Below are 27,531 nucleotides of genomic sequence, written 5' to 3'. Positions count from 1 at the left end.
TATTTACTCAGTGGATGGATACTTCTCTTAATTACTAAATCACTACAATTATAGTAGGAAGTCTCCCTCAATTTTCCTTTCCACGTATACCTTAAAATACATCTTCATTGTATCAAAAAAATTACATTGTAAAACATAGAGTGATGTAATGATCCCTGGACTTAAATGAGAAAATTGTCCCTAGAATTCCTGGTTATCTTTAGATATTAGAATTTTTTAAATTGCTGATATCTTGTCACTTAGAGCATCTTCTTCTTCTTCTTCTTCTTCTTCTTCTTCTTCTTCTTCTTCTTTTTTAAAAGTAATATTCTCTCTAAAATGTAATATTCTCTGTTGAGGTTTTCTTGGGGTCTCTAGGAGCAGCCTTTATTTCAGTTCAGTAATCACCACAAGTACAGCCAGGGGTTAAAGTCCAAATACTTTATTGTCTCTTTCCAAGTCTTGTCTCTTTTCCTGGGATCCAGTTAGCTTTCTTAGAGGCCTATCTCTTTCCTTGGTTCCCAGAGCTTAAGCTCCTGCCACCAGTCCTTTTTCTTCTCTGCTTCTGCCAGCTTCTTGAGGTCCTCCTGAATGTGTCAATTTCTGTTGGGAAGGCAGGAGGATTGCCAACACTGTCTCTGTCTTCCCTAGTTCTGATTCTGGCTGAGTTTGAGTTTATAACCTCTCTAATCAAAGGTGTGAATCTTATAGAACTATAGAAAATACTAAGTACATGTACTGAACTAAAGAATTGTTAAGTACCATGCTAAATAACCATTGTCTCTATCAATTCCCTGACTTAGCACCCTGTTTCAAGTTCTGGCCTATAACAAAAAAATGTATTCTTGAACATTTATGAAATTATTAATTTTATTTAAATATATAATAGAAATGCTTGGAAAGGAATTCACCATTATTTTGGCCAGCGGGTAACACAGGATATTGACAGAGCCAAAATTTGTATTAAAACATTTTACTACAAACTCTTCATATTATTCATAAAGAAATTGAGGCCAAAGAAAGTAAAATGATCTGGTATGTATGTGTGTATGTGTGTCTGTGTGTGTCTCTCTGTGTGTGTGTGTGTGTGTGTGTGTGTGTGTGTGTGTGTGTGTGAGAGAGAGAGAGAGAGAGAGAGAGAGAGAGAGAGGGAAGGAATGTTGTGTGTGTTGCATAGTTCTTTCAGTGTAGATAATGATCTTTATTGAAATGTTTCTTCTCAGCTTTCTTTGAGTGTCTTAGGGCATTGTGACCTCTTTAATTTTTGTTTTTCAGTAGTTTCAGTCATACCTGATTCTTCATGATCCCATTTGAGGTTTTCTTCGTAAGGATTCTGGAATGGTTTTTTATTTCATTCTCTAGCTCACTTTACAGATGAGGAAACTGACACAGAACTAAATGACACAGCAAGTGTCTGAAACTAGATTTGAACTCAGTAGGGTAAATATTTTTTACTCTAAGACTTTTCAGGGCTAACCCAAAACATGATCAAAGGGAAGGAGGCAAAAAGGCCACAAGAAATATTTGAGGTTGTGGTGAAGTATAATAAGATATTTTTGTTTGGCTACATTGTGAAGAGAATAATTAAAAAAAAATACTACTAGAAATGGAGGTTGCTAGAGGATGGGAATGTATGGACTTCTTAATGTAAATGGCTTGAATATCAGACAATAGATTTTTCTAATTTAAAAAATTTTTATTTAAAGCTTTTAATTCCAAATATATCTCTCTCCCTTCCTCCTCTACTCCCTCTGAGATGGTAAAACAATCAGATATGTGTTATACATGTGCAATTTCTCTAATCAATATTTACAGAGCATTTTATCTATAACTAAATAATTCGGATTTCTTTGTCTGAAATCTTTGTCTGAAAACTGTCTGTTCATATCCTTTTACCACTTATCAAATTGGAAAGGACTTCTATTCTTATAAATTTGGCTCAGTCCTCTATAAATTTGATAAGCAAGGCCTTTATCAGAGATAATTCTTTCAGAATTCCCCTCTGTCCCATGGATTTTCTTTTCCTTTTAATTTTGGTTGCATTGGTTTTGTTTGTGCAAAACCTTTTTTGTACAATATATAATCAAAATAATCTATTTTACATTTTAAAATTCTCTACATTTTCTTTTGTTCTAAATTCTCCCTATATTCATATATATGAAAAATGAACTATTCCATGCTTCCTTAATTTATTATGGCATCACCTGGTATATATCATGTACTCATTTTGACCTTATCTTAGTATTGGATGTGAGATGTTGCTCTCTATCTGTTTGTGCCAAACTGTTTTCCAGTTTTTCCAGCAGTTTTTGTGAAATGATGAATTTTTCTTTCAAAAGCTTGGATCTCTGGATATATTGTATGTAGAGGGCCAGAACTCTGGAGAAGTATACTTGAAACAATATATTAACTCAGTGGAATTGATGAAATAATGGTTCTCTAGTTCACATATATACTTAGTACTTAGTATGGTGATGCAATGGTTGTCTAAGTTCACATGTAATCAGTATGCTATAATAATGTTATTAACAATAAGGTATATAAGAGTTAAGAAGGACTGGAAGACAGACATTCTATCTTTGATCAGCCTTGTGGTGGCTCTCATGATTCCTGCACTAAGATCAAGACTGGGCCAAAATAAATAATCTGGACTTTATTATTTCTTGACCATTCTTGTGTTATCTATCCTGCTGAGACTAAGGCCTATCTGAAGGACATCCAGAAAGCTAGCCCGAATATTACAACCAAGATTTCTATGGCATTTACTGGAATGAAATTTGTATCTTATTAATTACACTGATCTACTACTGAACTTATTAGCCAGTACCAAATTGTTTTGACAATTATTATACTATAATATTATTTAAGATCTTGAATGCTTAAACCACATTAATTTCATTTTTTTCTTTGATGCCCTTGGTATTCTTGAGTTTTTGTTTTTCTAGGTGAATTTTATTATTTTTTTCTATCTACATAAAATATTTTTGGTAGTTTGATTGCTATGGCATTGAATAAACATTAATTTAGGTAGAATTGCCAATTTAATTATTATGACTTAGTTTATCCAGAAGCAATTAATATTTTTCCAATTGTTTAGAACTGACATTATTTGTGTCAAAAATGTTCTATTGTTGTATTCATCTAATTCCTGATTTGTCTTGACAGGTAGACTCCCAAATACTTTATACTGTCTACCATTATTTAAAATTGAAATACTCCTTCTGTTTCTTGCTGCTGGATTTTGCTGGTAATAAATAAAAACACTGATGACTTATGTGAGGTTTTTTGTACACTGCAGCTTTGCTAAATTTATTAATAATTTCAAGGAGGTCTTTAATTGATTATTTAGGATTTTCTAAGTATAACAATTTATCCTCTGCAAAGAGTGATGGTTTTGTTTCCTCATTACCTACTCTAATTCCTTTAATTTCTTTTTTTTCTGATTTCTATAGTTAACATTTCTAGTACAATATTATATAACAGAAATGAATCCTTTGTCACTTTTATTGGATATTCTTTTTTCAAGAATATTTCTTGTTCCCCTGATTATCTTGGGAAGGGATCTAGTTTATCCCCATTACAGATAATGCTTGTTGATGATTTTAGATAAATATTACTTATTGTTTTAAAGTAAGCTTCCTTTTTTCTTATAATTTCTAATGTTTTTTATAGCAATAGGTGTTGTATTTTCTCAAAGGCTTTTTCTGCTTCCATTGCTGCTCTGCTCCAGGGATGGGGCCTTGCTTCTGGGTTGTCATGGTAACAAAATCTTTGTGGTAGTTGCCTCTGAAGGAGGGATCTTATTGCTGGTCTGCCCATCCCTGGTGCTGGTAGATTCCAGGAGCAAAACCTACCTGTTGCTCAGACTTAGAGAAGGGCTTCACTGTTAGTCAGCAAAGTAGTCAAGCCCTGGCTAGTGATTATTTCTGGGGATGGGATCTCTGAGGTGGAGATTTGCTCTGTTGCACAGAATATTTACTTTCCTAGAGGGCTGCTATTAGATTGCTAAAAGAGTTGTAGACTTGCTGCAGGTCCTTTATAGTAAAGATATTTGCTGTTCCTGATCTTGTATCTTGCTCACCTCCCACCTTAGTGAGACAGACCTTTCCTCCTCTGCTTGTAAGCTGTTTCCTGATCCTAAATTAATTTTGATGCAGTTTTCTGGTTGTTGGATGGTTGGTTGTTCCTGGAATTTCAAAGAGCTTCAGGTTTCTTCCTCACTCTATCATCTTGGTTCTGGAAGTACCAGAAAATAAATTTTGAATTAAAAAGATAGAAGGAGATGCTGAAGATTTTTGAGCAGAGGAGTAATATAGTCAGATTTATGGATAAAGAGTTTGGCAGTTATATAAACTATGAATTGAGAGGGAGATAGTGAAAATGAGAAAGTCTATTTGGTATCATTTTCAAACTTCAGTTCAAATACAAAGAAGACCTGTGATTGTAGCTATGGGAATACCAAAAACAAAACAAAAAACAAAACCAAAAACCTAATATATTAATAATAATATCCACATAAGGATAGTAAATAGGATTTTAAGTGATCCAAAACTTAAGGTAAAGGAAGCAGAGGAAGGAAAGATAAGGGTAATACTGAGTTTTTGATTATGCAGGGCTGAGTATGTAGCATTGTCACTAAGAAAAATAAGGATGAGAAAGAGGAATACAATTTTTGGGAATGTTGTTTAACTCAGGTTGGTTTATGTAGCGTTTTATATTCCCAGCAGGATGTCCAAGGAGAAGTACCTTGTAAAAGTAGGAAATACAGAGCAGAAGATATATTTGTCCATTTCTCTGTGGAGATTATAATTTAGATAACTGTACAGAATCTCTTCAGACACTTCTTCAGCAGATGTAATAACATAGGAAATAGCATATTGGGGTTCAAGTCCAATCTTTCTACTTAATAGTAGCTATTATCCAGACTTTTTTTTTCAGTTATGTCCAATTCTGCAGCTCATTTTATATATGAGGAAACTGAGGCAAACATACTTAAGTGACTTTCCCAGTGTCACACAACAAGAAAGTGTCTGAGACCAGATTTGGACTCAGAAAGTTGAGTTTTCCTGACTCCAGGCCCAGAACATTATCTATTCTGCCACTTAGCTGTCTTACCTGTTCCCCTTCCCACCTACTCAACCCTTCTACCCTACTTTCTTTTAAAATTTACTACCCTACTTTTAAAATTTACATTCAAGGAAATAAAAATCCACTGAGTTTATACCACCATGCCAAAATTCAGATAGCTAGTAAATTGAAGATCAGGAAGTAGCCCAGGCCCTGCTATCTGTCAGATGAACATACTTTGAACTAGATCACAATTACATTTCTTCTATAAGCAAAACTCAACAGTCACTTGAAGAAAGGACAAGGTTTTGCCTGATATTACCCTGGAGCCATGGATACAATCCTAGATTCTTTCCAGCTAAGAATTTTCCCTATTCATTCAGGCTCAGTAACTTTTAGAATGAGCAGGTTTCCAAGGAAGCCAGAGGGAAAAGTGAAATTAAGAGAAAATCAAAGAAATCATTTTACTACTTCTTAGTTCCTTATGCTTAAGAATAATTCTACATCACTTCCAAGTAATGTTAAGTTAGAACAAACAAATCCTGACTGGTATTTCAAATCTTTGTAAGGAGCCTCAAGTACTACTACTTCCGTTGAAGTCTACCTTCAGTTTTCAATTATTATTTCCACATATATTAACTGTTCTAGGATCAAGATATAAGAGGTGATCTGTTTTTCCCTTTATGCAGAAACATTTTAAAGGCAGTGTCTTTCTTTTGAAGTTATCTCCAATAAGATCAGCATATATTTTATTTATTTATAATTGTTGTATGCTGTTTTCCCATTAGGCTATGAGGTTGTTTTTTGTTTTTTTTTTTTTTGAGCAGGGACTATTTTTACCCTTCTTTTATAGTAGATATTTAATAAATATTTGTTGATTTAACTTGGTGTATATTATCATTCAATCTTATATAGTTCCTGACCCAAAACTTTGAGGGTTATTAAGTATTTATTTAACTGCCCTCCTTAGTAATGGATAGTTGTTTTTTTTTTTTTACATGAAATAAAATAAATATATGTTTAAAACAAAAACCAAAATATTTTATAAATTAAAGAAATGTGACTGTGCCTATCAATTTTGCATGACTCAAGTGAAAATTTCAGTCTCTGTACAAAGGCTTTTGAATTAAAGAAGCACTTAAAGTTTTTGTAGCTTTTAAAGTATGCCATTTAGAATATATTTTAGTATTTTGATGAATCTATGCTCATATCAGCATGGATATTTTCTCCAATAGATGAGCTGCCAAAATGTTCATACTCTCTCATCTTATGTGTGAGTTTTGCTCATATACTTCCACAAGTGGTTTGGGTGAGGGGTGATGGTTATTAAATGTGAGTGCAACTTCCATAGAAGTTTTGAAATTATGTGGATATCATTGAAAAAATAATATAGAGGGTGTTTCTCTCTCTCTCTTTCTCTCTCTCTCTCTCTGTATACATACATATATATATGCATATATATACATATATATGCATATATATATATTTTTTTAAGAGCCCACATGGTGTTTTTTGGAAGTTTTATGATTTTATTGGTGTAGGGAACTACATGTGAGAAAACTCTCTCCATCAATGAAAAAAACAAAAACAAAAACAAAACCACCCCCCCAAAAAAACCCAACATAAACAAAAAAAAAACTTTTGCCACTGATAGTTTTTTTTTTTAAATTAAAGCTTTTTATTTTCTGAAACATATGTCTAGATAATTTTTCAACATTGAACCATGCAAAACTTTCTTCCAGGTTTTCTTCTCCTTCCCCCACCCCCCTTGATAGCAAGTAATCCAATATATGTTAAACATAATAGAAATATATGCTAAATTCAATATATGCATACATATTTATATAATTTCTTGCTGCTCAAGAAATGTCAGATCAAACATGAAAAAAGAGAAAGAAAATAAAATACAAGCAAACAACAACTAAAAGAGTGAAATATGCTAGGTTGTGAACCACACTTAGTTCCTACATTCCTCTCTCTGAGAGATGGCTCTCTTCATCACAAGATCATTGGAACAGGTCTGAATCATCTCATTGTTGAGAAGAGTCATGTACATCAGAATTGATCATTATATAATCTTGTTGCTATGTACAGTGATCTCCTGGTTCTGTTCATTTCACTGAGCATCATTTCATGTAAGTCTCTCCAGGTTTCTCTGAAATCATCCTGCTGGTCATTTCTTACAGAACAATAATATTCCAAAAATGCATATACCATAACTTATTCAGCCATTCTCCAATAAATGGGCATCTATCCAGTTTCCAGTTTCTTGCCACTATGAAAAGGGCAAACATTTTTGCACATGTGGGTCCCTTTCTCTCCTTGAAGATCTCTTTGGGATATAAGCCCAGTAGAAACACTGCTGCATCAAAGGATATTCACAATTTGATAACTTTTTGAGCATAGTTCCAAATTGCTCTCCAGAATGGTTGGATCCGTTCACAATTTCACCAACCATGTATTAGTGTCCCAGTTTTTTCACATCCTTCCAACATTCATCATTATCTTTTCCTGTCATCTTAGCCAGTCTAAGAGGTATGCAGTAACATCTCAGAGTTGTCTTAATTTGCATTTATCTGATCAATAGGGATTTAAACCTTTTCATATGACTTTTCATCTGACTAGAAATGATTTCAATTTCTTCATATGAAATTTTCTATTCTTATCCTTTGGCCATTTAGAAATTGAAGAACAGCTTGATTTCTTATAAATTTGAGTCAATTCTCTATATATTTTAGAAATGAGGCCTTTATTAAACTCTTGAATGTAAAAATGTTTTTTCCATTTATTTTTTCCCTTCTAAACTTGTTTACATTAGTTTTGTTTGTACAAAACCTTTTTAGCTTAATATAATCAAAATTATCTATTTGGTGTTCAATAATGAGTTGCAATTCTTCTTTGGTTGAAAATTCTTTCCTTCTCCACAGGTCTGAGAAGCAAACTATCCTTTGTTTTTCTAATTTGCTTATAATATCACTTTTTTTTTTACCTAAATCATGAACCAATTTTGACCTTATCTTGGTATAGAATATTAGGTGTATGTCAATGCCTAATGTCTGCCACACTAGTTTCCAATTTTCTCATCCGTTTTTGTCAGATACTGAGTTCTCATTTCAAAAGCTGGGGTGTTTGGGTTTGTCAAACACTAGATAGCTACAGTTATTAACTATTTTGTCCTGTGAACCTACCTTATTCCACTGATAGACTACTCTATTTCTCAGCCAGTGCCAAATGGTTTTGATGTCTGCTGTTTTATAATATAGTTTTAGGTCTGGCACAGCTAGATCACCTTCATTAGCATTTTATTCATTAATTCCCTTGAAATTCTTGACCTTTTGTTTTTCCAGATGAACTTCATTATTATATTTTCTAGATCTGTAAAATAATTTCTTGGGAGTTTGCTTGGTATGGCACTAAATAGAGTAATTTAGGTAGTATTGCCATTTTTCTTATATTTCCTCTGCCTACCCATGAGCACTTAATATTTTTCCAATTTATTATATCTGACTTTATTTGTGTGGAAAGTGTTTTGAAGTTGTGTTAATATAGTTCCTGACTTTTCCTTGGCAGATAGAGTCCCAAATGTTTTAAATTATCAACAGTCATTTTAAATGGAATTTCTCTTTGTTTCCCTTGCTGCTGGCCTTCCTTGGTGATATATAAAAATTCTGATGATTTATGTGGATTTATTTTGTATACTACAACTTTGCTAAAGTTGTGAATTATTTCTAGTAGTCTTTTAGTTAATTCCCCAGGGTTCTCTAAGTATACCATCATATTATTTGCAAAGAGTGATAATCCTCATGATCTACTTTAATTCCTTTAATCTCTTTTTCTTCTTTTATTGCAAAAGCTTAAATTTCTAATACCATACTGGATAGTAGTGGTAATAGGGGCCAACCTTGTTTCACCTCTTATTTTATTGGGAATGGTTATATTTTTTCCCCATTACATATGATGCTTGCTGATAATTTTAAATAGATACTACTGATCATTTTAAGAAAAAATCCATTTATTCCTGTACTCTGCAGTGTTTTTAATAGGATTTTTTTCCTACATCTATTGAGATAATCATGTGATTTTTGTTAGTTTGGTTATTGATATAGTCAATTATGCTAATAGTTTGTCTAATTTTGAACCAAACCTGCATTCCTAGTATAAATCTTATTTAGTCATAGTGAATTTTCCTGGGCATGATTTTCTGTAATCTCTTTGCTAATATTTTACTTAAGATTTTTTGCATTAATATTCATTAGGGAAATTGGTCTATAATTTTCTTTCTCTGAGTTCACACTACCTGGTTTAGGTATCAGCACCATATCTGTGTCATAAAAGGAATTTAGTAGGACTCCTTCTTTCCCTATTTTTTTTCAAAAAAAATTTCTATTTTCCCCAACTATATGTCAATGAATTTGATAATTTAAGTAAAATGGAGGAATAACTACAAAAATATAGATTGCTTAGGTTAACAGAAAAGGAAATACATTGTCTATATAGTTCTATTTTAGAAAAAAGAAATAGAACAAGCTATTTATCAACCCCCTAAGAAAAAATATCCAGGGTCAAATGGATTTACATGTGAATTCTACCAAATATTTGGAGTGAAGTATTCTTTAAATGTTTGATAGAAAATAACTCCTATTTATTGCTCTAATTTTTTCTTCATTGGTGGAAAGTTCTCCCTTTTCATTTTCGAGACAAGCTATTTGATTTTATTCTTTCCTTTTTTTCTATTCAAATTAACTAAAGTTTTATGTATTTTATTGATTTTTCATAAAACCAATTATTAGTTTTATTTATTAATTCAATAGTTTTCTTACTTTCAGTTTTATTAATCTCCCCTTTTATTTTCAGAATTTCAAATTTGTTATTCAATTGAGTGTTTTTAGTTTGTTCTTTTTACAGCTTTTTTAGTTGCAATACCCAATTCATTGATCTTTTCTTTCTCTATCTTATGTGAGTACACATATAAAGATATAAAATCTCCCCTAATTTCTGCTTTGGCTGCATCCCACAAATTTTGATATGTTTAATAATTTTGGCATTCTCTTGGATGAAGTTATTGATAGGGTCTATGATTTTTTTGTTTCACTCATTCATTCTTTAGGATTAGATTATTTAGTTTCCAATTAATTTTTGGTCTATTTCTCCCTAGTCTTTTATTCCATGTGATTTTTATTGCATTTGCTGAAAAAATGCATTTATTGTTGCTTCCTTTCTGCACTTGATTTTGAGGTTTTTATGCCCTAATAAATTGTCAGGTTTTGTATGGATTCATCTACTTCTGAGGAAAAAAGTAAATTCCTTTCTGTCTCCATTCAATTTTCTCCAAAGATCTATCATACCTCACTTTTCTAGTATTCTATTTACCTTATCAAAGTCTTTCTTATTTATTTTATAGCTAAATTTATCTAATTCTGAGAGAGCAAGGTTGAGATCCTCTACTGATATAGTTTTGCTGTCTATGTCTTCTTTCATCTCTTTTAATTTCTCCTCTAAGAATTTGGATGTTATACCATTTGGTGCATTATGTTTAGTATTGCTTCATTATCTATGGTACCCTTTAGATATAGTTTCCTTCCTCATGTCTTTTAATTAAAGCTATTTTTGCTTTTGCTTGATCTGAGATCAGGATCACTACCTCTGCTTTTTTTTTTTTTTACTTTACCTGAAGCATAATAAATTCTGCTACACCATTTTACCTTCACTCTATATGTATTGCTCTGATTTAAATGTGTTTCTTGTAAACAACATATTATGTGATTCTGACTTTTAATCCAGGCTGCTATCCACTTCCATTTTATGGGACAGTTAATCCCATTCACATTCACAGTTAAATAACTAATTCTGTATTTCCTGTCATTTTATTTACCCCAAGTCATGTTTTTCTTTTCCTTCCTTCCTCCCCAGTATTTTGCTTCTGACTACCACCTCCTTCAAACTGCCATCCCTCTTTAGAACTCCTTCCCCTTTCTTGTACCTTTCCCCTAATACTTCTGTTCTTCCTTCTCTTAGTCTCCCCTTTTCATTTCCTCTTTCTCCTTCCATTTCCCTATAAAGTGAGAAAAGTTTCTCTGTGAAACCAAATATGTCTGTTATTCTCTTTGAGCCAAGTCTGATGACAGTAAGATTCACATATGTTCATCCCCTTCCATTCTTTCCCTAAATTATAATAAGTTTTTTTTTTTTTTGTCTCTTCATGAGATGAAATTTCCCTCATTTTACTTCCATTTTCTTCTTTTTCCAGTATAATCTCTTTTCCACCTCTAGTTTCTTTTTCATATTAAACACCAAATATTTATGGGTTCTGGCACTTCAAAACCAGTTTAGAGGTTTAATCTACTGTTGGTGTGAGAGAAGGTGGGAGAAGTTTAGATACAGCTGTGTCTACTCTCCACCATCTTGGCTCTTCCCCTTGGCCACTGACAGTCTTAAAGAAAATATATATGATTTTTCAGGGCTACAAAGCCAAAATATATCAAGTAGGACTTCCAGACTTTGAAAGTGACCCCCCTATTTACTATACCAGACTGTGTCTCAGTGCAGTTTTCCTGACCAAATTTTTTCTTTACAATATTCCTAGTCATTCCTAATCATTGAGCAAATGAAAAGCATTAAAAATATCAAATTGCTTTCACATATTACATCCAGGCCTAGAAGAAAACTATAACAAGAAAAACAGTTTGAACAAGGTTTAAGAAATTAAACTAAAAATAGATTCTCAACAACTGGAGCATAGTCTATAATATGTATTGTTCAATAATATGCACCATAGCTTCGGCAATAAAAATTAACATGCTTACTTCTAGTTCATAATATATAATTTTTCAACCATGAAACTTCACAACTTTTAATGAGTATGACATTTTGTACATTGTAGAATATTTAAAAGCAAATATTTCATGCAAGGAACATAAAACTAGATTTGAATTTCATTATTTGCCTTTATGCTTGGTGATTCCTTGCCTAGAATTCCCTCTCTCTCTTCTCTCTATAGCTAAATATTTGCCCATTCTTTGATACACATTAATCCTCAATTCTTCATAAACCACTTCAATTTACTGCATTTGCCTCTCCTCAAATATGATACATTTAATAGTCCAGAATATTTAATATACAATTAGTCTTAAATAGCTTCATCACAGCATCCGTTTTGTTGATTTTGTTTTTATTTAAACAAAATTTCAAAGCACCCATGATACCACCTTTCACAAATAAGCATTAAATAAATAATATTATTCATTATATCTTATTAGATATAATGAATAATATTATTTAATAAATTAATTTATTATTTAATAATAATTATTATTTTTAAATAAATTATTTATTAATAATTTATTTAAATAAAATAGCTAAGAAACCTGTTGAAATCCTTCTTTTCAGAAAATGTCTAATTCTTTCTTTTACATCTCACACAATGCATAACCTGCAAAGAAGACATTAAACAAATATTTGCTAAATAAAATTTGATTTTCACATTTGATGATGGAAGTAAACAAGCAACTAGATTTGTACTAGGTATTTATAAGAAAAGCCTAATCAATATAGTCTAGTAAATAGAAAATTAAAAGAAATTAGGTCATTTCTACTATTTATTTAGAAGCAAAACCACCTCTAGCACTGTGATATGTAAAAAGAACATTGAGGTCATAGTATCAGAAGATCTGGTCCTGCCATAAATTATGTGATTTCACTGACTTGGACTACTGGGTTTTCAGGACCTATATAGATTCAGGATCCTCCCCTCTTATAATTTCAGAGCCTTAAATTCTCCTTCACAAAGTACAAGCAAGACCAGTTGATCCTAATGACCCTTCAGCTCTTTAATTCCATGATGACATCTTAAAGAAAAAACATACCTGACACTGTCACTTCACTCTTTAGAGAGACATAATATGATTAGTTAATTGTTTTGAGACTCAGTCTATAACATTAATGTCCCTGTACAAATCTTCTTCGTGTTGTGCAGATCAAATTTAAACTATGGAAATTACCAAGTCTTTTTTATTTTTTTATATTCCTCTTTGCTCTTGATGTTACAATCATTGTCCCCATTACTCAGTTTAAAATAATAGTCATATTTGACTCTTCCTAGTTCCTCAATATCTTGATGCCTTCAATCATCTAAAGAGAGCTTCATAGCATTTCTCTCATGCATCTTTTCTAATTGATCAGCAATTATTAAACACCTACTATATCATGGAAACTTTTTTGGATGACAGAGATTAAATGGAAAAATTAGACAGTCCTTACAATGTTATTGCCTAGTCACTATAATATAGCGTCTGTTCCAGGAAACCAGTAATTCATAAATAGAGTTATATGTAAGAAAAGTATTAACAGAGCAAGAGCATTTCTCTGTCTCTATCTCTCTGTGTGCATGTGTGTGTGTCTCACATACTTCAATTTTACATGAGTTTTGAAAGTACAAGATATCATTTTTGGTAAGAAATATTTTGATCTTACTCCCTTTCTCCCTATTGATTTTTTTAGAATATAAATAAATAGAGCATGATAAAATTAAATATCTTAAAAGATTAAGCTCTTATATAAATATAATAAAGATACTTTGAAAATAAAAGTTAGAGACTCATTTGCACTTTTGCTTCATAAATTTTTTTTCACATTTTATTTAATGTTTTTTTTTTCCTGTCTATCTCTATATCTTTATCTTTCTTTTCATCTCCAATGTATAAAGCAAAATTCTAAAATTTTCATTAAAAAAAAATAAAGTTTTCAGAAATTTGAACCCAGGACATTCTTGATTTCTATATGACTTCAGAATAATTTTAAAGGATAAAATGTATGAATAAAGAGAACAATTCAGTCAAAGCAATGATCTGGTTGACAAAGTTCACATTGAAGACACAGTTATCTGGGCAAACATTGGTTTCTGCACAGTGGCAAGAAGGTCATCATATTACTTCAGTGGCTAAATGGATCAACAAACTAGGTTGAAATAACTCTTGCTTGTATTTTTCTTGAGGGAGACTTGGGAGTACAGTGAGCAAAACCACACAAAAAGAAAATAAACTCTTCACCTACCTCTTCACAACTAGTCCTGAAATCCATGTGCTATGGCACAAGAAAGAGTATTGTCTGAAAAGATAGAGAGGGAGTATGCCATTAATTTAAACATTGGTAGGAGCATGAAAAAAAGGATTATAATTTTTTTTTTCCCCTGAGGTTGGGATTAAGTGACTTGACCAAGGTCACACAGCTAGGAAGTATTAAGTGTCTGAGACCAGATTTGAACTTGGGTCCTCCTGAAATCAGGGCTGGTGCTCTATCCACTGTGCCACCTAGCTGCCCCCGGATTATAAAATTATGAAATGAATATTGTAGTCTTCTTGGCGAATTGTGTTTCTGACTCTGCATAATTATCAGCAACTCTAGAGTATAATGAAGTGAGAGGAATAAGAAGAAAATAGACCCTAATAATAGCATATATAAAATATAAACATCCTGATTTTATTCACTGTGATTAAGAAAGTGAATTTCCACCTCTCTCTCCACTCTATGTAGCATTCAAGCATAATATACTCTTATGATTAACCTCTTCTTACAAGTGCTAGCTTATTTCTAACATTTATTTGGAAAGTTGTGTTTGCAGCAGGGAAAGAACCTTTGAAAGAGTAATTAAAAGTTACTTTTCATATGGTTATCTCTTGCAAAAGGTTGACTAATCTTTTTTCTTCTAATTAAAAAGATACATGCATGAATAATTTTTTCCTTGGACTTGAGATTTTATTCACAAACATTACTGCTCATAGAAAACAAACCATTTATCAAATAGGTTAATTTTCAGAAATTTCTCTGTTGTGAAGTAGAGGAAATTACCTCAACTAGGACTAGGTAGTAGGTCACTGGTTTTATAAAGTAAATACCACAATTACTGAAATGACAAGTCTAGGCCTAGATACTTCTGTAAAGTGTATGTTAAATACCTTTGTTTTAGTTACAAGGTAAATTTAAGGGATTAAGTTATTGTTGTAGAATAATGTTATATTGTTACCATAAAAGGTCATTGAGGCAAAGTATAATTATGTAGAAAAACAAGATATCAAAACAAAATGGATGTTTAATTTCAAAATATATCACATCATATAATGGATATAAGTGAAATGGGCTGAAAACTGTCTCAGCTTCATCATTGGACTGATAAATTATTGATCATTCAGGACTAAGGAATAACATCTTTTGTTGATGTTCATTTACTTTCATTTAAAGCAATGTTTATATTTTCCCCATTTAATAAAAGTAACAATAGCTATCATGTATGTAATATTTCAAGATTTTCAGAGTGATTTATAAATATAATATTACTTTATCCTCATAATTACCCAAAAGATAGCTACCAATATTATTCTCACTTTTCAGATGAAAAAACTGAAGTAGATATGGATTTTGTCTGAGACAGAATCAAATTTAGGTCTTCCTAATTTTATTTCCCTTACTCTATTATACCATTTAACAGTCTTCCTTTGCATGGTAACATGAAAGAAATCTTTAAAATCTTGAAAATTATCTATAAACAATTCTAATAAATAAAATCGGTTATAAGAATTGTTAGTATTTAAGATTTCTACATATCATAGATAAGAAATCCTTAAACTATAGGCCTTTATTATATAGATATGATAATGATATCAATGCTTCTTCTTGGTCATTGAGCTATTAACTAAGCTTAGATATAAAACCAAACTATATTTATATAGGAATGGTTCACATTTGCTGAAGATACCTTGTTCATGTCTTAGACCCTGATAATTTTTTTGGGAGAAACTCCTATCTTGTTATTATATTTATATTCCATTAATATTTCACTGTAAATGCTGATTAATGTTAATTACCTGATCAATATTCAGATATTCAGCACACCAGAGCAATTTTATTCTCTTAAGCTTATTCCTTAACATGCTGTAAAGAACAATAGCATCCTGATTCCTAGAAACTTAACTTAAAGGTATAATGTGAGTTGGGCAAGTGGTCCCAGAGGATCAGAAGGGATTCATAATCTACTGCTATTTTAGTATCTTGAAAGACTACTCTGTTGTCTGCTGTGTACATAAAAGGAGACATTGCTCCTACTTTGCTGAGAGATGTTAAACACTGAGTACCATTAGAAATGAGCAGCTAGGGAGCACAATAAACAGGGTGGTAGGCCTAAAATCAAAATGACATCTTTGTGACTTCATATCTGAGCTCAGTCTCTTCATAGCTGAAAAATCTTGAGCAATCCAGCATCTTTACCAAGAAAACCCCAAATGAGATTTCAAAAAGTCATACAGGACTGAAAACAACTGAACAACAACAACCTGCAATAAAGTGATTTATTTGGGATCTGGTTATAGACACATGAATGGAAAGAGGACATCCAAGGAAATAATGGAAGAAAATATTTTAAATATTGAATTAAAACCCTCAAAAATAGATTCATAAAGGTACTCATTTTCATAATGTTCTTTGACTTTTGTTCTATCTCTATAAGTGTCCTTGACATGCAAATCTAGTGACTTATGTGAGTGATTCCCTCTAGATGAGATTATTTGTCACCCTTTCCTGCTTGTCACCATTTGGTGAGCTCTTATCTTTTTCTCAGCTTAAGAGCTTCATTTATTCTTATATATTATTTGTTATACTTCAACTTGTAGAACTTCTGTTAACTTCAGTTTGCTGTTTGGCTTGGATAAATGAATTTATTTGCCATTCCTTTTTGACAGCTTTTTATGGAACCAGATGTTGATAAAAAGAGACTAAAAAATAAATGCATATTTTAAGAGATATCAAGGAATTGGTTTTCATTCTGAATATCCTAAAATTACATTTCTAATATAGAATGTTTAGAGTTTTCTAGATATCATTCTAACCCAATATACTCACCCCATTCCTTATCTGTTCTGGATCTTGCCTATCTCTCTCTCTGCCCATAGGTAAGTTGATGAATTTAAAGGAAAGGCTCTCTTCCTACTTTGTTCAGAGGTGGGCCAGAACAGTCATATTTACTTATGCCATTTCTAAGAAAAACATCTATATATTTACATATGGACAGTCTATATGTGTGTATAGGAATACATACACATAAACGTATATGTGACTGTACATATATATATATATATATATATATATATATATATATATATATATATATATATATATATATATGTCAATAAATATTTGCATATATATGTACCTATTTCTTTCTATTTTAATTAGATACTAATTTCATTGTGGTAGGGCATGTTCAGTAAGGAATTGCTACCAATGTAGAGCTTTATTTACTTTATAATCTTTAGTCTTGAAGACTTGCCAATGATCCTCATTTAAATGATAAGCCTAGAGTCACCCAATCACTCTATGTCAGTGGTGGGATATGACATTTTCCTGAATTTGAGGCAAATTTTCTATCACTCCATGTGACCTATCTATTGCTATGTACATTTTAATAGATTAGTTGGTCCTGATCCACTCATGGGAGAACTATGGGGACCTGGCCCTGTTATCTGATTCATGGACAAGGAGTGAAGAGGGGGTAAAAACAGGAGTCTGATTTATTAAGGATTACACCAATACTAATATGCCATTTAAGGTTTACATAATTGGTAACAAATAACTAAATTTTCAGTTAGATTACTACTACTTCTGTATTCTAACAATAGTCAATACATCATACACAAAGATATTCAGATAGCACATAACAGGTGATAGAATATCTGGTAGATGTTCTCCAGACATGTTTCTTAGAAGTCAGTAATCATGCTTTCCTCCAGAGATTCTTGGTACTAGTAATCATCAAGGTTAGACAAATCTCCTGACTTCTCAGAAGGCCTGCCACCTGCAGTGGGGATAGAGAAGGCAAGCCAAACATGATTAGCGGAGTTCTTGGAGGACAAAAAGGTCTTATGCCTTTTCCAGGGATCTCTCTATTATCTGTGACCCTCAGGAAATTGAATAAATAAATTGATTGCATGATTATTAAATGTGTAAAGGATATAAACATGGCAGGGATAGTTAACATGGTGAATGAAAAATATCAATATCTAGTAATACCTCAGTAGTTTACAACTATAGGCTAAACACAACAAACCATTTAATAGTGCCACAAAGACTAAAATTGTATTCAACAAATTAATTATACAATGATAATATCAGGGAGAAGTAGATAAGCAGCAGTTTTTATGAAAAATGTGTAAACCTTTAATTGACCTTCATTCCCAGTGAATGGACAGTATTTAATGTAAACAAGAAATCTTACTCATGTTGATTGCACTAAGAGAGCTTTAATGACCAGAAATAGAAAGATGAGAGTCTCACTACAAATTGAACTATTCAGGAAAAATAAAAGCTTCTGAGCCACACATTTTAGGAAGAACATACCTTTGTATGGAGAAAAATATGAGGATGATAACCAATATAAAGTATGAATTCAAGAATAAACTATATGACAATTGTGTGAAAGATGAAAATTAACTCAAAAAAGAAGACAGAGTATGTGTAGTGGTGATAGTAATTTTTCAGTATTTGAAGTGATGTCACAGTGAAGAGGAGAGAGAAAATGGGTTTACTTTAGGCTTGATATAACAAAAATTTTTAGGTTTAATATAATAAAAGACTGTCTAATAATTCCCTAAAACTTAAATGGGGCAATTTGAGAGATAATAACTCCTCTGTCATTGGAGATCTTCAAGCACAGGTAAAAAATAGATTCTTGTTCAAATATAGAATGAAATATATGGTGTTTGAAATACCTTCTCATTTGATGATTCTGACAGTTGAAAGTATTATGCACTCTAATGGAACAAAATTAATCATAAATATTTTTGTTGTTTAAAAAGTCATTATACACATGTGGTATATTGCCTATATGCCTTGACAACTTCTAAAACAAAACAAAACGAACCAATTATATTAAACATAACTAATGCAAATGGAATAAAAATCCATTAGAATGAAAATTTATTATGTCCATATAGATAAAACGCACATAAACTTTATGTTTCAATAAACAAGGTACATAAATATTCCTTTTTATTTTGACTCAATTACCAACCTATGGAAAATGACTATTATGTCATATTTTCATTTGCTCATTCAGAAAACAAAATAATTTCTAAGCAATTAAAAATGTGTCAATGATCAAGGCAGCTAGTGGTTTTTGTAGCTGTAATAAAAGTCTTTGGAGTGATTGTAAATGTCAAGAATAGAAATATTTTTTTAAAAAGACTACTCAAGGAAGACTAAGTCATTTGTTATTTTCACTCTATCAACAAAAGCAGGATAAACAACTTTCTCCACACCATTCACATTTTTTTTTTTTAATTTTTATTTTATAATTATAACATTTTTTGACAGTACATATGCTTGGGTAATTTTTTTACAACATTATCCCTTGCACTTACTTCCACTCAGATTTTTTCCCTTCCTTCCCCAACCCCCTCCCCCAGATGGCAAGCAGTCTTATATATGTTAAATATATTACAGTATATTCTAGATACAATATATGTGTGTAGAACTGAATTTTTTGTTGCACAGGAAGAATTGGATTCAGAAGGTAAAAATAACAGTTTACATTCATTTCCCAGTGTTCCCTTTCTGGATGTAGCTGGTTCTGTCCATCATTAATCAATTGGAATTGGATTAGCTCTTCTCTATGTTGAAGAAATCCACTTCCATCAGCATACATCCTCGTACAGTATCATTGTTGAAGTGTATAATGTAAGTCTCTCCAAGCCTCTCTGTATTTCTCCTGCTGGTCATTTCTTATAGAACAATAATATTCCATAACATTCATATACCATAGTTTACCCAACCAATCTCCAATTGATGGACATCCATTCATCTTCCAGCTTCTAGCCACTATGAAAAGGGCTGCCACAAACATTTTGGCACATACAGGTCCCTTTCCCTTCTTTAGTAGTTCATTGGGGTATAAGCCCAGTAGTAGTATGGCTAGGTCAAAGGGTATGCACATTTTGATAACCTTTTGGGCATAATTCCAGATTGCTCTCCAGAATGGTTGGATTCTTTCACAACTCCACCAACAATGCATCAGTGTCCCAGTTTTCCCACAGCCCCTCCAACATTCATCGTTATTTGTTCCTGTCATCTTAGCCAATCTGACAGGTGTGTAATGATACCTCAGAGTTGTCTTAATTTGCATTTCTCTGATCAATAGTGATTTGGAACACTCTTTCATATGAGTGGAAATAGTTTTAATTTCATCATCTGAAAATTGTCTGTTCATATCCTTTGACCATTTATCAATTGGAGAATGGCTTGATTTCTTATAAATTAAAGTCAATACTCTGTATATTTTGGAGATGAGGCCTTTATCAGAACCTTTAACTGTAAAAATTTTTTCCCAATTTGTTACTTCCCTTCTAATCTTGTTTGCATTAGTTTTGTTTGTGCAGAAATTTGTTAATTTGGTGTAATCAAAATGTTCTATTTTGTGATCAATAATGGTCTCTAGTTCTCCCTTGGACACAAACTCCTTCCTCCTCCACAAGTCTGAGAGGTAAACCATCCCATGTTCCTCCAATTTATTTATGATTTCGTTCTTTATACCTAAATCTTGGACCCATTTTGATCTAATCTTAGTATGTGGTGTTAAATGTGGGTCCATGGCTAGTTTCTGCCATACTAACTTCCAGTTTTCCCAGCAGTTTTTGTCAAATAATGAATTCTTATCCCAAAATCTGGGATCTTTGGGTTTGTCAAAGATTAGATTGCTATTTTTATTCACTATCTTGCCCTGTGAACCTAACCTATGCCACTGATGAACTAGTCTATTTCTTAGCCAATACCAAATGGTTTTGGAGACTGTTGCTTTATAATATAGCTTTAAATCAGGTACACTTAGACCACCTTCCTCTGACTTTTTTTTCATTAGTTCCCTTGCAATTCTCGACCTTTTATTCTTCCATATGAATTTTGTTGTTATTTTTTCTAGGTCATTAAAATAGTTTCTTGGGAGTCTGATTGGTATAGCACTCAATAAATAGATTAGTTTGGGGAGTATTGTCATCTTTATTATATTCGCTCGGCCTATCCAAGAGCACTGAATGTCTTTCCAATTATTTAAATCTGACTTTATTTTTGTGGCAAGTGTTTTGTAATTTTGCTCATATAATTCCTGACTCTCCTTTGGTAGATATATTCCCAAATATTTTATACTATCGACTGTTATTTGGAATGGAATTTCTCTTTGTATCTCTTGTTGTTGGATTGTGTTGGTAATGTATAAAAATCCTGAGGATATATGTGGGTTTATTTTGTATCCTGCGACTTTGCTAAAATTCTGAATTATTTCTAATAGCTTTTTAGCAGAGTCTTTGGGGTTCTCTAAGTATACCATCATGTCATCTGTGAAAAGTGACAATTTGATTTCTTCATTTCCTACTCTAATTCCTTGAATCTCTTTCTCGGCTCTTATTGCCGAGGCTAGAGTTTCTAGTACTATATTGAATAGTAATGGTGATAGTGGGCAACCTTGTTTCACTCCTGATCTTACAGGGAAAGGTTCTAGTTTATCATCACCATTACATATGATGTTTACTGAAGGTTTTAAATATATGCTCCTTATTATTTTAAGGAATAGTCCATTTATTCCTATACTCTCAAACATTTTTAGTAGGAATGGATGTTGGATTTTATCAAATGCTTTTTCTGCATCTATTGAGATGATCATATGGTTTTTATTAATTTGATTATTAATATGGTCAATTATACTAATAGTTTTCCTAATATTAAACCAGCCCTGCATTCCTGGTAGAAATCCCACTTGGTCATAGTGTATTATCCTGGGGATGATTTTCTGAAGTCTATTTGCTAATATATTATTTAAGATTTTAGCATCAATATTCATTAAGGAAATTGGTCTATAATTTTCTTTCTCAGTTTTCGATCGACCTGGTTTAGGTATCAGTACCATGTCTGTGTCATAAAAGGAGTTTGGTAGGACTCCTTCCTCCCCTATTTTTTCAAATAGTTTACATAGCATTGGAGTTAGTTGTTCTTTAAATGTTTGGTAGAATTCACCTGTAAATCCATCTGGTCCTGGGGACTTTTTCTTAGGAAGTTGGTTAATAGCTTGGTCTATTTCTTTTTCTGAGATGGGACTATTTAGACTACTTACTTCTTCCTCTGTTAATCTGGGCAAGCTATATTTTTGAAGGTATTCTTCCATTTCATTTAAGTTATCGAATTTATCGGCATAAAGTTGAGCAAAGTAGCTCCTAACTATTGTTCTAATTTCCTCTTCATTAGTGGTGAGTTCACCCTTTTCATTTTTAAGACTATCAATTTGCTTTTTCTCTTTCCTTTTTTTAATCAGGTTTACTAAGGGTTTGTCTATTTTGTTGGTTTTTTCATAGAACCAACTCTTAGTTTTATTAATTAATTCAATAGTTTTTTTTACTTTCAATTTTATTAATCTCACCTTTTATTTTTTGAATTTCAAGTTTTGTGTTTGCCTGGGGGTTTTTAATTTGTTCCTTTTCTAGCAATTTTAGTTGTAAGCCCAATTCGTTGGCCCTCTCTTTCTCTATTTTATGCAAGTAGGCCTGTAGAGATATAAAACTTCCCCTTATTACTGCTTTGGCTGTATCCCACACAATTTGGTATGATGTCTCATTATTGTCATTTTCTTGGGTGAAGTTATTAATTATGTCTATGATTTGCTGTTTTACCCAATCATTCTTTAGTATAAGATTATTTAGTTTCCAATTATTTTTTGGTCTATTTTCCCCTGGCTTTTTATTAAATGTTATTTTGATTGCATTATGGTCTGAAAAGGATGCATTTACTATTTCTGCCTTACTGCATTTGATTTTGAGGTTTTTATGCCCTAGTATATGATCAATTTTTGTATAGGTTCCATGAAGTGCTGAGAAGAAAGTATATTCCTTTCTGTCTCCATTTAGCTTTCGCCAAAGATCTATCATATCAAACTTTTCTAGTATTCTATTTACCTCTTTGACTTCTTTCTTATTTATTTTGTGGTTTGATTTATCTAATTCTGAGAGTGCAAGGTTGAGATCTCCCGCTATTATAGTTTTGCTATCTATTTCCTCTTGCAGCTCTCTTAATTTCTCTTTTAAGAATTTAGATGCTGCACCACTTGGTGCATATATGTTTAATATTGATACTGCTTCATTACTGATGCTGCCCTTTAGCAGGATATAATGCCCTTCCTTATCTCTTTTAATTAGATCAATTTTTGTTTTTGCTTGATCTGAGATGAGGATGGCTACTCCTGCTTTTTTGGTTTTGCCTGAGGCATAATGGATTCTGCTCCACCCTTTTACTTTTAGTTTGAATGTCTCACCCTGTTTCAGGTGTGTTTCCTGTAAACAACATATAATAGGATTCTGACTTTTAATCCAGTCTGCTAACTGCTTCCTCTTTATGAGGCAGTTTGCCCCATTCACATTTATGGTTAGAAGGACTAATTCTATATTGCTTGCCATCCTATTAACCCCTGCTTATGCTTTTCCCCTTTCCTTCCCTTTTACCCTCCTATCCAGTATTAAACTGGTGAACACCACTTCCTTTTCACAGACCTCCCTTTTTAGGATCCCTCCCCCACCTTAAAGTTCCTCCCCTTATTTTACCCCTTTTCCTCGAATCTACTGTATTCCCTTCCCCTTAGCTTACTCCTTCCCTTTCACTTTTCAATGAAGTGGAAGAAGTTTCACCATAAATCAAATATGTCTATTGATACACGCTATTTTCATCTCCCTCCTTTCTTTCTCTCAGATATAATAGGTTACCTTTGCCTCTTCATGAGATGTAGTACCACCACTTTACACTTTTTTATGATATAATCTCCTTTCCACCTCTAGTTTCTAAGACAAATTGTACATATGTTCTTTACATATTTTTTTGACAGAAGTATAGTTCTCAAGATTTCTTTTTACCTTTTTAGAAATCTTGAGTTCTGTATTTGAAGATCAAACCTTTTATGTAGGTCTGGTTTTTTCATCAAAAATAGATGGAATTCATTTATTTCGTTAAATGTCCATCTTCTTCCCTGGAAAACGATGTTCATTCTTGCTGGGTAAGTTATTCTTGGCTGCATACCAAGTTCCTTAGCCTTTCGGAATATCATGTTCCAGGCCCTGCGTTCTTTTAATGTAGACGCTGCTAGATCCTGGGTTATCCTTATTGTGGATCCTCCATATCTGAATTGCTTTTTTCTAGCAGCTTCCAATATCTTTTCCTTTGTCTGATGGTTCTTGAACTTGGCCACTATGTTTCTTGGCGTTTTGATTTTTAGGGTCCCTTTCAGTAGGTGATCGATGAATTTTTTCAATGTCTATTTTACCCTCTGTTTCCAGAATGTCTGGGCAGTTCTCTTTGATAATTTCCTTGAAAATGGTGTCCAAGCTCTTTTTTTCCTCCCATTTTTCAGGGAGTCCGATTATTCTCAAATTGTCTCTCCTGGATCTGTTTTCCAGGTCTGTTGTCTTTCTGGTAAGGTACTTGACATTCTTTTCAATTGTTTCATTTCTCTGGTTTTGCTTGACTACCTCTTGGTTTCTCCTTGAGTCATTCATTTCTACTTGTTCCTGTCTAATTTTCAATGATGTATTTTCTTCACTCACTTTTTTTCATATCTCTTTGTAATTGTCCAATTGAGTTTTTATCTTCTATGGAATTTTTTTCCATTTTATCCATTTTATTTTTTAGAGAGCTGATTTCTTTTTCCAGCTCACTAATCCTGTTTTCCTTGGAGTTGTTTAGCTTTTCCAGCTCACTAATCCTGTTTTCCTTGGAGTTGTTTACCTTTTCCAGCTCACTAATCTTGTTTCTCAATGATTTGATTTCTTTATCCACTCTGTCTTTGAATGCATGGGATGACTTCTCTAGGCTCTCTTGCCAAGCTTCCCTTTCCTTTTCCCATTTCTCTTCCAGCTCTCTTGTGAGAGCCTTTTTGATTTCCTCTATGAGGTTCTTTTGCATTGAGGAGCAGCTTATATCCCTCCCAGGGGATACATCTGGGGACAGTCTGTTCCTAGTCTCCTCAGCATTTGAAGTCTGCTCCCTCTCCACACAGAAGCTGTCAATGGTTAGAGCCCTTTTGAATTTTTTGTTCATTTTGTCAGAGTAGGAATCAAAGAAAACAAACTGAGAAGAGAAACAATTGGTCTGTTTTTCGGGGGATGGGGCTGGATGGTATTAATGGGCTTCCTTTACAGACTGGGGGTAGGGCAGCAGAGAGCCACTAACAGAACAGCAATGACTGTACTGAGTCTTTGCTCTGAGGCTCCGAGAATGCACTGAGTCAGTTCAGGTGGGGGCTGGGGGTGGCCGGGCTCTGAGAGACGCTGGCTTTCTGGGGTTTTAATCTTCACCTCTGGTGTTTACACCCTCTCTGCTGCTCCTGGCTTGCTGCCAAGACGGAGCATCCACACTGGGGCAAAAGCCCTTTCACAGAAATGGCAGATATCACACCCCTCCCCCTCTGGTCTGAGCTGTGTGAGCTGCCTGTCTTGCTCTGGCTGCCTGCCCTCAGTCTGTGCCCAGTCTGATTAACCCTCCCCTGAGCAAACACAGACCTTTTCTGGTGACTTTCAAGGATGTCTTCTCTTGGTGATTATTTGTGGATTTCTTTCTGGGTCAAGCATTAAGTCAGAGGCTTGTCATGAAGTAAGTTCTGAGAGAAAACGAGGAGCTCAAGCAGCTGTCTGCCTCTACGCCGCCATCTTGGCCGGAAATGACCATTCACATTCTTAAAATAATTTTATAAATTCATTAGTAAATATCAATATAACCAATTAATTTGTATTCACAACTACTTAACTTTATACACATGAATTTCAACACCCAAAACATCCTAAATTGTTTTTAGCCCTTTTTTTCTAAGTTTCCCTCAGGTTTTTTAGTCTATTTATTCTCAATTAGTTTTCACATGTTTATAGTATAGTATGTACTCTGTACTTCCTATTAGAATTTAATTTTGCAATTTTCAGAATTTTATAGAAGTCCTTCCAATGTTCTATTATTCATATTTATCATTATAATTTGCATTAATCCATGACCTGAATGTTCCAGAATTTTGGCCATAATTACAATATTGCTAAAAATTTATATTGCTTCTAAGTTTTTTTCTTTATTTTATAATTCTCCATAATGCTGATGTATAAATCATGCATTAGCTTTTTTTAAAACCAATTTTAAATATTATAACAGACCTGAATCATTCCCACTTAGAAGAGAAAAATGGAGGGACTTTTTCTTTTCATCCAGATATTGTAAGTTTATTAGCAGCAAATAAAATAAAAATTACAATAATTTGCTGCAGCCAAAAAAAAAAAACATATTTTACTGAAGAGTTTGTTTTGATACCAGTGTGTTTTCTTTCGTTTCCAAGAAATCTGGTTATTAAATTGTTCTGTATTTCTTTTTCTTTAAATCAGGTTTACATGTGGTAACCACCAATTTCATGTTGTTTCTTTGCTTAAGGAAACATTCTTTGAAATTTCCCTATTTTTATATATATATATATATATATATATATATATATATATATATATATATATATATATATATATATATATATATATATATATATATAATTATAACTTTTCATTTATTTATTTATTTATTTGCATATACCTGTGTACTTTTTTACAGCATTATCCCTTGCACTCACTTCTGTTCCTTTTTCTGTTCCTCCCTCCACCCCCTCCCCTAGAAGGCAAGCAGTCTTATACATGTTAATTATGTTACAGTATATCCTAGATACAACATATGTGTGCAGAACTGAACAATTCTCTTGTTGAACAGGGAGCATTGGATTTAGAAGTTAAAAATAACCTGGGAAGAAAAACAAAAGTGCAAACAGTTTACACTCATTTCCCATTGTTCCTTTTCTGAGTGTCGCTGATTCTGTCCATCATTGATCAATTGGAACTGAATTAGATCTTCTCTTTGTCGAAGATATTCACTTCCATCAGAATACATCTTCATATAGTATCATTGCTGAAGTGTATAATGATCTCCTGGTTCTGCTCGTTTTACGCAGCATCAGTTCATGTAAGTCTCTCCAAGCTTCTCTGTATTCATCCTGCTGGTCATTTCTTACAGAACAATAATATTCCATAACATTCATAGACCACAATTTACCCACCAATTCTCCAATTGATGGGCATCCATATTCATTTTCCAGTTTCTAGCCACTACAAAAAGGGCTGCCACAAACATTTTGGCACATACAGGACCCTTTCCCTTCTTTAGTATTTCTTTGGGATATAAGCCCAGTAGTAACACTGCTGGATCAAAGGGTATGCACAGTTTGATAACTTTTGGGTCATAGTTCCAAATTGCTCTCCAGAATGGTTGGATTTGTTCACAACTCCACCAGCAATGCATCAGTATCTCAGTTTTCCAGCATCCCCTCCAACATTCATCATTATTTTTTCCTGTCATCTTAACCAATTTCACAGGTGTGTAGTGGTATCACAATTGTCTTAATTT

At 32.8% G+C, this 27,531-nt stretch overlaps 1 protein-coding gene across 1 annotated transcript in view; it reads right to left on the bottom strand.

Moving 5' to 3' along the window:
• The window catches only part of SNTG1 (syntrophin gamma 1), an 813,750-nt gene that overhangs the window by 545,296 nt on the left and 240,923 nt on the right, over positions 1-27,531 (bottom strand). Inside the window, 1 exon segment of the mRNA XM_074278136.1 lies at positions 14,095-14,148. Coding sequence (XP_074134237.1) covers positions 14,095-14,121 — 27 coding nt within the window. The 5' untranslated portion in view covers positions 14,122-14,148.

This window comes from Sminthopsis crassicaudata, chromosome 1 (assembly GCF_048593235.1).
Source record: "Sminthopsis crassicaudata isolate SCR6 chromosome 1, ASM4859323v1, whole genome shotgun sequence".
NCBI lineage: Eukaryota > Metazoa > Chordata > Mammalia > Dasyuromorphia > Dasyuridae > Sminthopsis > Sminthopsis crassicaudata.
This window is presented reverse-complemented; position numbering and strand designations above follow the sequence as displayed.